The sequence below is a fragment of the Phoenix dactylifera genome, chromosome 12 (assembly GCF_051530095.1).
Source record: "Phoenix dactylifera cultivar Ajwa chromosome 12, Ajwa_hap1_PhDact_Kaust_v1.1, whole genome shotgun sequence".
Classification (NCBI taxonomy): Eukaryota; Viridiplantae; Streptophyta; class Magnoliopsida; order Arecales; family Arecaceae; genus Phoenix; species Phoenix dactylifera.
The window spans coordinates 10,077,841-10,092,288 of NC_143201.1; the positions used below are offsets into that span (position 1 = coordinate 10,077,841).

Consider the following 14,448-nt stretch of genomic DNA (forward strand, 5'->3'; position numbering starts at 1 on the left):
CAACCGTCAAGATTCCAATGATGTTAGTGCCCTCCCTAAATATTTTTCTCTGTAAAAAAGATACATGTTATAATATGTTAAAAATTGAAGACACAAGTTAACTTACACATGCTACTTAAATTAACTTAAGTAATAGTTATCGTTAATATCTAATATATCTAGATTCAAACTTTCTTACTTACGACAGCTGTCAAGACTCCAATAATGTTAGTGTCCTCCCTAAATATTTTTTTTTTGCGAAAAAGATACAAATTATAATATGTTAATAATTGAAGATACAAATTAGCTTACACATACCACTCAAGTTAACCTACCTCTTGTAGACACATCCACAACTTATGAAACAGGCTCCATCTTATACATCACATAACATAGGGCGACCAAAGGTTCCTCTCCCAAATTGATCCTAGGTACGGTGTACTGGAACCTCGGATTCAGATACTAAGCTGCAAATAGAGTTCATAATTGTTTTACTAAAATTACACAAACACAAGGGCAGTCAAATTTTTAATATTCTTTCTTACCTACCAGATGTAAGTCTCTATCTATTTGGTGGTCCCACCACTGCTCAACAATATTGATTACTCCTGAGCATGGTTCGGATCTGCCTCTTTGATCTAATTCTTTACCCACTCTACTATATGATATAAGAAGCCCATTTGGGGATACCTCTCGCCAAGATTTGTTGTACTGGGTCTGGTAGGCGTACCGGTCGCCTACCGGATCGGTACGGTTTCAGTTCGTTTCGAAACCGGCCGGTACAAACCGGCCAGCTCTTTCTCGCCGGAGCCAAAGAAGAAGAGAAGGAGAGAGCGCGCGGAGAAGAGAGGGAGGAAGGAGACCCATGGCCGCCATCGGAGAGCCACGGAGGGGCGGCGGAGGCCGAAGGGGTGGCGAAGCCCTTGGGGGGGCGGGGGAACCCGTAAGGGCAAGGCGGAGGCCGCAACCGCGGCTTTTTAATTTGGAAATTTTTAAGTGAAGTCGGCACCCGCAGGCTCCGCCGCCCCCCCCCCGGCCTCCGCTGCCCCTCCGCGGCTCTCCAATGGCGGCCACGGATCTCCTCCCTCCCTCTCCTCTTCACCTTCTTCATCTCTGGCACAGAACCGGCCCGTACCGATTTTTACTGCTCTGGCGTACCAATTACAGGCCGGACTAGTCCAAACCGGCCGGTATGGGCCGGCTCGTCAGACCTTGCCTCTCATTGTCCATACCCTGAAACACTTCATATAATGGCTTCATAGCCTTTACTATCTTTTTAGCCTGCTACTAGAATATCTGCCTCGTCATCAAGTTCTCCATATGGCTCCCCTCAGTACCTATCCTCGCAAATCTACTCCTACCACTTGGCACTAACAAACATCTGACATAGACCTCCTTTCATCTCAAGAAGGCTATCAAGTGTACCGACAAACTTTTGAATTATCCAATACGTAGTACTAAATTTTTTATTTTTTAACTAATTATATATTTTTAGTAATTTTTAAATTAAAAATAATTTATAAATACTAAATTTTCAGAAAATTAATTTGAGCTCAGATTTATATAGAATTCTACCATAGATGCTACATATATTTTTTTAAATCCCGTAGGCAAGATTCGCCGAACCGGTACCAGTAGGCATACTAGTGGCCTATCAGACCGGTTCAGTACCGATTCATAATGGTGCCGAACCGGTCTGCTACCTAGCATGCGAGAGCGCACTTGCGTGGTTCCCCATGCATGCCCACGCGGCCGCACCATCCAACGCGAGGGCACGCATACAAGTGCGAACCATGCCCGCGCGGGCGCACCACCCAACGCAAGGGCGCGTGTACCGATGCGAACCAGATCGGTTCGCACTTGTACGCCTCTGTACCGCTCGCACTTGTACGCCTCTGTACCGCTCGATTCCGGTCCCAAAGAGGTTGGAACCGTTTTCCACTGTCGTACCGTACCGGTCAGAGACCGGACCGGTCCGGTACGAGCTGAGCCAGCGCATACCATGCCCTTAGGCATGCATCAGAGGTTACTTATTTCTCAGTTTTATTCGAATTTTGCATCCAAACTTGCATAAATATATACCAAATTTAGATTGAGAATAGCTTACATGCCCCTAAACAGACTTCTAATTTTACAGTTATTTTCTGAATTTTATTTTTTAAATTTTTTAATTCAAAATTATATTTTTAATTAAAAAACTATAAATTTAACAAAAATTAAAAATTTTAGTCTCATTGTGTAGATCATCCATTGATCTACAACATAGCATAAAATCATTCCAAAATCAAAAATTTTGATATGACCTCTCCTCATTTTCAATTTTTTGGCATTTTTCAACATTGAAAAAAAAGACGGAAGAAATGAGGTGGCGGATAACCATCTTATCTTGTTTTGGGTTGGATCCTCCTTTGATTGTCGAAATCACAAAGTTTTTGGCGAAATAGGAGGGGGGAGGTTTGTAAATGTAAGGGAAGAAAGGCCTGAGAAGACTCGGGAGGCCTTCTCAGGCCTCTCTATTTTTGAAAGAGAGAAGACAAACCGGTGCAAACCGAGCAATTCGAATCGGTTCAAACCGGTGTGAACCGAGCAATTCATGGCTTTTCTCAAAAAAACCAGCTGAACCATGCCAAATCAGTTCGGTACGAGATGAGCCAAGCGTTTCGGCCAGGTTCGGCATACCAAGCTAGTGACCACCCCTAAGTTCGGTATCAAATTTCTAATGAGAAAAGTATGATCAATTACAAGAACACCAAAACCATAATTTCAAAAACATAAGTCTTCATCACTCACGTGTATATAACCAATATGCTGTCATCTTGAGATTGAAGGCTAATTAACAACTTCATCATAAAGAAACACTACCATCATTGAATCACAATTGAGCCAAAGTTCAGCAATCATGTTAAATTAGAAATAGCATCTCTAGCCTTCTTTAATGTGTTGATTGGTACATTCGTATGGACATTGACAAACATGAATAGATCAAGCAACCTTTGCAAAGGCCTCTTTAAGCTTCAAAGAATCTTAAAGGCACCACTTACGATAATGAAGATGCTGTAAACATTGATGTCGGAGTTGAACAGGTAGTCCAGTATACCCTGTCCAACTTCACCCATAGGGCATAGCAGGTCAACATCACACTATACAACTGCCGAAAAACAACACAAGCCATCAAACCAGTTATTTGAACCGGACAGCTCATTTGACCTGAACCGCCTTGTTATGAAGGAAAAGAAAAAAGTGAAATTGAAACCCTAACCAATACGATCTGATCCCAGTTTGATCTCTCTCATCCTTCCTCTTGCTCTTCCTTTTTGGCCTCTATCTATCATGGCCCCTTCAAAACTGGGCAATGCTATTGTTGAGCTATCTCAGAATAGGACAAAGCTAGTAATAAAGAAGAAGCCGCCACCTTCAGGCCACTAGGGGAGAAAAGGCTTTCTAGTGGGGCTTGAAGGTTATCGCATTGGCTTAAGGGGTTCATCTCCTCAATTGAGTGGAAGGAGTCCTAAGAATCTTGCTAGAGAGATAGAAGGAGAGGAAGAGGAGCACTGTTCATTGTCAAGGGAAGAGGAAAGTGGTGTACCGCTGGTTTAAGAACATCTTGTCAGAGATGAGACCAGCCATTCACCACTAGTCCTTCGCTCTCTTCCTCTTGAGCCTGCTCCTGTTTTTCTCATGAGATAAGACTTGTAAATCAGGGGTTGGGTTTTAACAGCTGTTAAAAGATCCAAGTGGTCAAACCATGGTTTTATGCAGTCGAAAATTGAACAGTAACCTTGAATATAAAGCATGTTGAATGGGTCAATGGTTTAAAAACACTAATTGGTAGTACTGCTAATCTTATTACACCATAAGTTTAAGAATTCTAACCTCTTATTACTTGTCAAATGGAACTCAACACATGTCATATTACTCCAATTTCTTGTGAACACTCAAGCAACCAAAATACAATCTAGCATAGATCCACTTTTTATGAGGGAGTTGCTTAAGATTAATGGTTTTTCATAATGTTTTATGAAACCTTGTGAGTAACTTTACAAAGTCGTGTTTAGAATCTCACATACAATTTTACAATACTATTTAATCTTTCTACACTTCTTTAGGTACTTCATGCTATCAAGAAGAAGGGGATTAAGAATAAACAATTGAAAATCATTGGTGAAACAATTTAAATGTATTTACATTCACACCATCTACATCATCTCCTAAGTATTACGTAAAAGAGGAATATGTATATCAAGATTCCATATGGGCTGGAGATTTCACTCCCAAACATATGGTTAACAATTAGTTAGAAAAAAACATCATACACTTGCAGAAGCCCCATCTTGCCATTATATATGATGAGAACTTCAGTGTTCAATGAGAACCTATCCATAAGAAACCTATTGATAAAAAATAAATGAAAATTTACAGGTTTTTGGCCACGTTCACCATATCCAAAGTTGATATCAAATGAGATGACTCTAGAGTCCAGACAATAAGATGTGAAGCTAAGGACTTTTTGTTAAACTCCTCTTTCAGCTATATTTCATTGAGAATTGGAAGATGTGCTGGCACGGAGATTAGGAATATAATGTTTATTCCTCGGACCTATATTTTTGGCTAGACCTTCCTACAGGGAAGATTCTTTACCAACATGATTCGTTATACTGGCCTGAATTATGCGGTACGGAGCATATCGTACTATACCCCGGTTCAGTACCGGTACCTGGTACGGATGGTGTGAAGACCCGTGCGGGCGTGTGTTTAGTCCCACATTGGTTATTCGCTGGATAGATCTTGCGTACTTATACAGGATCAAAGAACCCAAATAATATCTTCCGGCTAGCCATTTTGGGTGAGGTCCTGGGTTGTTACAAATGGTATCAGAGCGGACTCGGCCCATAACCTATGTGGACTAGGGAACACTGCAGCACGGATCCATTGGGACTAACCACAGGCCAATCGTGGTATTTGTGATTTGATTTGAATAGATATGAACCCTTAGTCTGACGAAGACGTCAGGGCTTGAACGGGGGAAGTATGTGAGGATCCGTGCGGGCGTGTGTTTAGTCCCACATCGATTATTCGCTGGGTAGATCTTGGGTACTTATACAGGATCAAGGAACCCAAATAATACCTTCCGGCTAGCCATTTTGGGTGAGATCCTGGGTTGTTACAAATGGTATCATGCTAAGGGTTCAAATCCATTCAAATATAATCACAAACACCACGATCAGCCCGTGGTCAGCTCCAATAGATCCGTGCTGCAGTGTCTCCTAGTCCATATAGGTTATGAGCCGGATCCGCTCTGATACCATTTGTAACAACCCAGGACCTTACCCAAAATGGCTAGCTAGAAGTTATTATTTAGGTTCCTTGATCCTGTATAAGTACCCAAGATCTATCAAGCGAATAACCGATGTGGGACTAAACACATGCCCGCACGGATCCTCACATACTCCTCCCGTTTAAGCCCTGACGTCCTCGTAGGCTAAGGGTTCAAATCTAATCATAAACACCACGATCAATCCATGGTCAGCTCCAATATATCTGTGCTGCAGTGTCCCCTAGTCCACATAGGTTATGGGCCGAGTCCGCTCTGATACAATTTGTAACCCAGGACCTCACCCAAAATGGCTAGCCGAAAGGTATTATTTGGGTTCTTTGATCCTATATAAGTACCCAAGATCTACCCAGCGAATAACCGATGTGGGACTAAACACACGCCCGCACGGGTCCTCACATACTTCCCCCGTTCAAGCCCTGACGTCCTCGTCAGACTAAGGATTCATATCTATTCAAATTAAATCACAAACACCACGATTGGCCCGTGGTCAGCCCCAATGGATCCGTGCTGCAGTGTCCCCTAGTCCACATAGGTTATCGGCCGGATCCTCTCTGATACCATTTGCAACAACCCAGGACCTCACCCAAAATGGCTAGCCGGAAGTTATTATTTGGGTTCCTTGATCCTCACATATGTGAGGACCCGTACGGGCATGTGTTTAGTCCCACATCGGTTATTCGCTGGGTAGATCTTGGGTACTTATACAGGATCAAGGAACCCAAATAATAACTTCCGGCTAGCCATTTTGGGTAAGATCCTGAGTTGTTGCAAATGGTATCAGAGCGGACCCGGCCCATAACCTATGTGGACTAGGGGACACTGCAGCACGGATCCATTGGGGCTAACCACGAGCCAATCGTGGTGTTTGTGATTAGATTTGAATAGATTTGAACCAGCCTGATGAGAATGTCAGAGCTTGAACGGGAGGAGTATGTGAGGACCCGTACGGACGTGTGTTAGTCCCACATCGGTTATTCGCTGGGTAGATCTTGGGTACTTATACAGGATCAATGAACCTAAATAATAACTTCCGGCTAGCCATTTTGGGTGAGATCCTGGGTTGTCACAAATGGTATCAGAGCGGACCCGGCCCATAACCTATGTGGACTAGGGGACACTGCAGCACGGATCTATTGGGGCTGACCACGGGCCAATCGTGGTGTTTGTGATTAGATTTGAATAGATATAAACCCTTAGCCTGACGAGGACGTCAGGGCTTGAACGGGGGAGTATGTGAGGACCCGTGCGGGCGTGTGTTTAGTCCCACATCGAGTATTCGCTGGGTAGATCTTGGGTACTTATACAGGATCAAGGAACCTAAATAATACCTTCCGGCTAGCCATTTTAGGTGAGGTCCTGGGTTGTTACAAATGGTATCAAAGCGGATCCGGCCCATAATCTATGTGAACTAGGGGACACTGCAGCACGGATTTATTGGAGCTGACCACGGGCCAATCGTGGTGTTTGTGATTAAATTTGAATAGATTTGAACCCTTAGCCTGACGAGGACGTCAGAACTTGAACGGAAGGAGTATGTGAGGATCCATGCGGGCGTGTGTTTAGTCCCACATCGGTTATTCGCTGGATAGATCTTGGGTACTTATACAGGATTAAGGAACCTAAATAATAACTTCCGGGTAGCCATTTTGGGTGATCCTGGGTTGTTACAAATGGTATCAGAGCGGATCCGGCCCATAACCTATGTGGACTAGGAGACACTGCAGCACGGATCTATTGGAGCTGACCACGGACTGATCGTGGTGTTTGTGATTATATTTGAATGGATTTGAACCCTTAGCATGACGAGAACGTCAGGGCTTGAACGGAGGGAGTATGTGAGAATCCGTGCGGACGTGTGTTTAGTCCCACATCGGTTATTCGCTGGGTAGATCTTGGGTACTTATACAGGATCAAGAAACCCAAATAATACCTTCCGGCTAGCCATTTTGGGTGAGGTCCTGGGTTGTGACAAATGGTATCAGAGCGGACCCGGCCCATAACTTATGTGAACTAGGGGACACTGCAGCATGGGTCCATTGGGGTTGACCACGGACCGATCGTGGTGTTTGTGATTAGATTTGAATGGATTTGAACCCTTAGCCTGACGAGGACGTCAGGGCTTGAACGGGGGGAGTATGTGAGGATCCGTGCGGGCGTGTGTTTAGTCCCACATCGGTTATTCGCTGGATAGATCTTGGGTACTTATACAGGATCAAGAAACCCAAAACATTACCTTCTGGCTAGCCATTTTGGGTGAGGTCCTGGGTTGAGACAAATAATGTGAGAACCCGTGCGGGCGTGTGTTTAGTCCCACATCGGTTATTCGCTGGGTAGATCTTGGGTACTTATACAGGATCAAGAAATCCAAATAATACCTTCCGGCTAGCCATTTTAAGTGAGGTCCTGGGTTGTTACAAATGGTATCAGAGCGGACCCGGCCCATAACCTATGTGGACTAGGGGGCACTAAAGCACGGATCCATTGGGACTGACCACGAGCCAATCGTGGTGTTTGTGATTAGATTTGAATAGATTTGAACCCTTAGCCTGACGAGGACGTCAGCGCTTGAACGGAGGAGTATGTGATGACCCGTGCGGGCGTGTTTAGTCCCACATCGGTTATTCGCTGGGTAGATCTTGGGTACTTATACAGGATCAAGGAACCCAAATAATACCTTCCGGCTAGCCATTTTGGGTGAGGTCTTGGGTTGTTACAAATGGTATCAGAGCGGACCCAGCCCATAACCTATGTGGACTAGGGGACACTACAGCACGGATCCATTGGGGCTGACCACGAGCCAATCGTGGTGTTTGTGATTAGATTTGAATAGATTTGAACCTTTAGCCTGACGAGAACGTCAGAGCTTGAACGGGGGGAGTATATGAGGACCCGTGCGAACGTGTGTTTAGTCCCACATCGGTTATTCGCTGGGTAGATCTTAGGTACTTATACAGGATCAATGAGCCTAAATAATAACTTCCGGCTAGCTATTTTGGATGAGATCTTGGATTGTTACAGATGGTATACCAACACTCGATATGCCGAAAAAATTTTGTACCATACTGTACCGACAGTGCTAGTGTGGCACCGATACAGGGTCCGATACTGAGCCGCGAACCTTGCTTACCAAAAATGACATTGTTATGAAAGTCTTGCATTTTAGAGTAGAAAAAAATGTAAGTGAAAGATCCCACTGAATCGAATTTGATCCATGAATCTAAGAAATAGTGAGAATTCTTGATTTCTCTCAATATCTCTTGTCCATAGTGCCTACTCTGAATAATCCCCCTTTTGCCGGATTATTATCAATGTAATCATAAAAAGCTAGTTTTTCAGGAATTTTAGACCAAGCTTACACGCTTGAGTAGTCCTATTCTATGTGCAGCTTTTTACTTCGAGCTCTCTCAAATCAAATACTTTAGGAGGGCGAACCATACTAAACATTCTTTATGTATTGGAGAAGAATCTGGAATATGTTAGAAAAAGAGTGTTGACTCATGGAAAAGTATGGAGACACATCTTATCATGAGTATGCTTTTGAACTTAGGAGGATATTCGGTGTACTTTTTTTTTCAGTTCAACAATATTTTCTTCTTGCACTTCTTTTGATCTCCCACCTTTTTTCATTCTCTTGATAAGTGCTATCTTTTTCCTTCTCCTATTTTATCCCTTTGATGATAATGAGCAATCTTTGTTTCAGGTATACTAAAAATAGCCAAAATACACAATGATTTTGGTCAAGATGCACTGCCCATACCAAGTGTACCGCACCATACTAATATTGAACCGAGATTGGGTACGGACACATACTAAGTCTCGGTATGCCAACGCAACCCCATACCAGGCAATACCGATACTATACCAGCATGGTACTAGTACAGGATCCAGTATCGAGGTTACGAACCTAATTTTGGTAGTCTACACTATGAATATTCAAAAAGTCCAATATATGGTCAAAACATCTAAAAATCATATTAACAATGAAACTAATATTAGAATTGGCAAATCTTATTATTTCGTACAGTTTATTTTGAGGATTCCACTCAAAATATATTTATGGACATAACATCTAAAATCAGATTAACAATGAAACTAATATTAAAATTACGAAATCTTATTATTTTGTACATTTTCTTTTGAGGATTCCATTCAAAACATGGTCCATCATAACAACTTGTATTGTCCTATACTGGGCATACCTTACTATTTGTAATTGTAGCGTACCTGTATAATACCAAGGTTTGATACAGGGCAAGGGCTGAACCAGCCTCTACTGGATATAGGTACCTTAATGCTAGCACTGGCTTCTCATTGTGGCCTCTGGTGGCCGACGATGATCTATACACTGGCTCTCTACACCACTGACCCCCTTCCTCCATTATGCTGAGATTGCAAACCATTCCCAAACAACTACGATGTGCTCTGCTAGGTCGGCCTTACCTTGCAGGGCTCATACGCTCAAAGGTCCCTATGTCCTAGCTCCATGTCACACCCTACTGAGGTCGTCATAATCAAGTCAGTGCTACATCTCCATAGCCTCCTTGATGAGCTGGGTGATGATGCAACACCAGCACTAATCAACTTAATGCTAGGCTCGATTTTGTGGCTCTGCACCAAGATCTTGATGATGGCGATGCCTCAACGTAGTGCAGTCATCCACCTTTGGATCCAAAAGAAGCGAAGACAGATCATCCACCTAATAGGGATCACAAAATAATAGGATGATCACTTTGTCAACAAGTAGGGAGAAGAAAAGACGAGAGTATTTTCATCATAAAATATAAAATGGCTTCCTTTGACACTTAAAATAACACCTTTATCATCATCTTCTGACAAAAACTTAACCCCAGGTGTTTCCCGGAATATAGCTTAATATTTTATGTCTTGATTCGTAAGCAGTGATAAGGGAAAGCTTTATACATAATATCGACAAAATATTGGATGCGATTTATAAAAAACCAAATAAACTATTTCTTTGCTCTTAAATTACATTTTAAAGAGAGAAGCATTACGAGGTGCTCTTGTTTCTGTTTTGACTTTCCCCTACTCAAAAGGCTCTATCGCAAACACATCTCCAGCTAGCAATTTTCTTTTTCTTAACCCTTAAAAGGAATGCAACTCAAACTAAATTCTAATGTATGTATATGAATATGCGTATATGCGCTCTCATGTACATGAAATCAACTTAGAATTTAGTTTCTTCCATTTTCTAGTCTCAATTTGCTTATACTCAAGGGTCGGACAGATTGAGAAAACATTCAAGTGGGGAAAATTTGGAATATCATTCTGACAAAAGCCCTAGAAAGAAACATAGAAAGGGCAAACCATAGAATCACTCAAGAAGGATGATACACACAGGAGTCATGCCCAGGTTTCTAATGTTAAGCAAATAGTCCAACTAAGGAGTTAGAATGTTCTCTCCCCATACACTGACTCATTGAATCTCTTCTGCTCTTGTTGGACCATTTGTCTACTTATCTGCTTGATAATGAGGTAGCTGCCTTTTCAGTTTTCCATAAGATTCGTTTCACCTTTTTCTTTCTTGATGTATTTTTTGCTAATTTTCATGAAACAGGAGACAAGATTATGTGGATCTTTTCCTATTATAGCAATATAGCATACAAGGGAAGGGAAATATGCAAGACTCATCAAGAGAATTCAGATCAATAAAAACAGAAGATGAATTAGTAAATAGCTGGAAATTAAAAGTCGACAGCTATTAGCAAACGAATGTAACGGAACATCATCAACATGCGGCAAATAGGTAGCTGGAATACAGTAGCAAATAGGAATGGAGTAAGCATATAGCATGCCAATTCAGCTAAGCACACCAAATTGACTCAAGCCTCATGTGCGGTAAGATATAAGTTTATGAGGTTCACAAAATCATTGTGCATCATCAAATGGCAACAATGAGGACAATGTGAAGAGTGCTACTACCTACCTTTGATAATCCACTAAAGTTTATTGGCAACAGTGCAGACGAAGCTTCATTCTCTTGATCAGGTGTCAGAACAATGAATGAACCGGCCTCAAGTAAGATAGCACGCTCACTTTTATTGACCACCTGCAACTCTGGACCCACTGTGTCTAACATGACCTGAGAGAGTGAGGCACCCAGTGAAATTTAATTTGTTTGGAAAGGCACGAGTATCACGCAGAAGAAAAAAAGCTTACGAAGAACTCTGATCTTAGACAAAGCAGCTTGCATCAGGAGCACCAATCAAGAGCAAAATAAAAAATGACAGAAATATCTTCGTGGGGAGAAAAAATACCATCAATATTCAGGAGGAGCAAGAAGAAGATATGCAGCAAGAACGGGAGTATTATTTTTGAAATCATCTGAGTAAAGATGCTGAAGAAAAAAAGCTTACGAAGAACTCTGATCTTAGACAAAGCAGCTTGCATCAGGAGTACCAATCAAGAGCAAAATAAAAAATGACAGAAATATCTTCGTGGGGAGAAAAAATACCATCAATATTCAGGAGGAGCAAGAAGAAGATATGCAGCAAGAACGGGAGTATTATTTTTGAAATCATCTGAGTAAAGATGCTGATGATTGGTACAGATTAACTCGTTCCTATTACTTGATCCTTAAGTTAAAAGGCCAATGGGCAAACTTACAGCGCACAGTTTTTTGGTGCTCTTGACAGCTTTCTTCAGGTTCTCCATGGTTTCCTGGTGGTAATCTATGTCCCCCCATGAGAAGTCGAAGCGTGCCACTGCCACGAGAAGATTCCATTATATGATCCAGAGCCCACTAAATAGAAGCATTCAATACTAAGCTAACGCAAGCTTCCCCTTATGAATGCTTGAAAAATAGGCACAAAACATCCAAATGGAGGCAAGCTTCAAATACAACAAAATGAAGCAAGAGAGAAGAGAGAAAAATATATATAAAAATCAAAAGTAGATGCATACCGGACATTCCAGCCATGAGGCAAGCAGATATCACCTCGACGCTTCGGGACTTTGGACCCAGCGTCCCGACGATCTTGGTCATCGCAGGGAAGAAACTCTGCAGCAACGAATACCAAATCAAAGGTTAGTGAGGGGACTCCAGCTGCAAATCCTTCACATGCAGAACTCTACCCAAAAGGGGAAAAAAAACGCTGAGACGCGAATCATACAACCACGAAGACGCGCGACAGAGGATCTCAGAAAAAGCGCTAAAATTCGACTAAGATCGAGATAAAGATAAAGAAGAAACCATTAACGAGGAGGGGGGAGGGAAAAAATTTAGGATGGTGGAAGAGGTTGAGAACGAGTTACAGGTTTGGAGGGCTCCAGGATGGAGGCCATCCGGATGGGCTCCTCGAGAAGCAGGCGACCCGAATGCATCTTCTTCTCTCCTGCAGGATGAAGCAAGCAGAAGCAGCTGAAGCAGAACAGGCCTGGCGACCGCCCAAGCAGAAGCAGCTGAAACAGCGGCGAGGGAAGAACAGGGCAAAGAAGAGGGGAAACGGAAAGAAGGCACAAAAGCAGCTTGTTTTCCTTTGCCGTGACTTCATTTATAAATGTATTTTGTCCTGCCATCATCAGTCGGTGTGCGCCTGTCTGCTTCTCTGCTACAGCTCCCGCTAAACCAGGTTGGTCGCATGCGAACGTGTCTGGAATCAAGAAAGAAGGGATGAAAATTTATATTTTAAATGAAATACTGCAAATCCACCGGACGACACCAGATTTCGCACGTTGGTTACTTAAAAAGGGAACTTCTAGAAAACGGAAAGCATCAATTTTTAAACATAATTTTGAAAATTTAAGCAACCAATCAAACAGCATTCGATAATTTATTTTTATAATGGACATATTAGAAAGCATATAAGATGTAACAAAGGCTCTCCATTATGTTTTGTAGCACATTATAGGCTTTGACCGCATGTACTATTGGGAAAAAATTATTTTGACTTCTTAAACCCCAGTTTTGCTCATTTTCATACGCATCCTCTCAACTTCAAAAAATTTCCCCCTATTAGACTAACGCATGTCCTGAAAGCTATTGTAGGTAATTGTAATCATTATTTAAAGCAATGCATAGATTTTTTTTCTCTTCCATGATCACATAAATAATATAAAGTATTCATCATGTGTTGACTTTAAAGCCGAACGAGGGTCCATAAGGGTTATTAAGTTATCAAAATTTTACCAAAAGGAAGGATTGGATATTTCTAGATACTTGAAGGTCTTCATAGTTATGGGTAAGGTTGGATATTGCACCTATGAAGCTATTGAGATGGACGATAACTTCATGGAGCTTCTTCTTTACCAAAATGTGACCTTGTACAAATACCCGAGTGTGTTATTACATTGATTAATCAATACTAGTAATCCACCCTGGAAAGCACTATCATGGGTTGAGATGTGAACCAGGAGCCTAGTTTACAATTGGCCTCTTAACCTAAAAGACAAGATACCTTACTGTATTCTGGATATCAATATATTTGCATCCAAACTCATATATCAACAATGATACTGTAAATTATGTTCTTGATAAGAAGTACAATAGTCTACTAGATTTGTATTCGAGTGAGATCTAGATAATATAGAAACCATCATATGACAATGTATCTATGACAAAAATATGGCCGGACACATAAGACTTGGAGGCCGGGTAATTACTTAAAATTTTAGAAATAATTATTTGATAACATTATTATAATTAAAATGTTTCATGCAAACAAAAGTTTATAGAAGGGTGTTAAATATGATCAAGGATGATAATGGGATATGCATCATATGACTAAATATATTTTTTTTTTGTACATCGGCAACTCACACTAACCTCGCGTGAGCGTAGCCAACGTTGTCAAGAGAAAGTAGACTGCTCAATGGTGAAGGAACATCCGACTTTCTAGTCCAGAGGATCTCTCCGGAGTGCTGAGCAGCGTAGGAGATGACCCAGTCTGCCGCTTGTTCGCCTGCCGGTACACATGCACGACCTGAAATGTGTCACAGTCCCTCACCAACATCGAAGGTCGCCAAGAATTGGATGCTCCACCGTCGGCAACATGGCAGGGCATTTCCTACGTGAGGCAAGTACTTGGGGCCAGGCACATCACCCTTGAGGGGGACTCAGCAGCGGTGGTGGAGTGGATTCTACAGGAAGGCCAAGAATGGCCTCCATCCTGTAGAAT

General features: G+C 42.0%; 1 protein-coding gene across 2 annotated transcripts in view; it reads right to left on the reverse strand.

Moving 5' to 3' along the window:
* The window catches only part of LOC103696956 (pyruvate kinase 1, cytosolic-like), a 34,063-nt gene extending 21,136 nt beyond the window's left edge, over positions 1-12,927 (reverse strand). The window contains exons 1-4 of one of the 2 annotated variants that reach the window (XM_008778693.4): positions 12,587-12,927; positions 12,236-12,332; positions 11,939-12,036; positions 11,259-11,414 (exon numbers count right to left, since the gene is read on the reverse strand). In XM_008778693.4, the coding sequence (XP_008776915.2) occupies positions 11,259-11,414; positions 11,939-12,036; positions 12,236-12,332; positions 12,587-12,853 (618 nt within the window). In that variant the 5' untranslated portion in view covers positions 12,854-12,927. The remainder of the gene's footprint in view (positions 1-11,258; positions 11,415-11,938; positions 12,037-12,235; positions 12,333-12,586) is intronic. The other variant, XM_008778694.5, reaches the window with a different exon arrangement.
* Between the last annotated feature and the right edge of the window lie 1,521 nt (positions 12,928-14,448).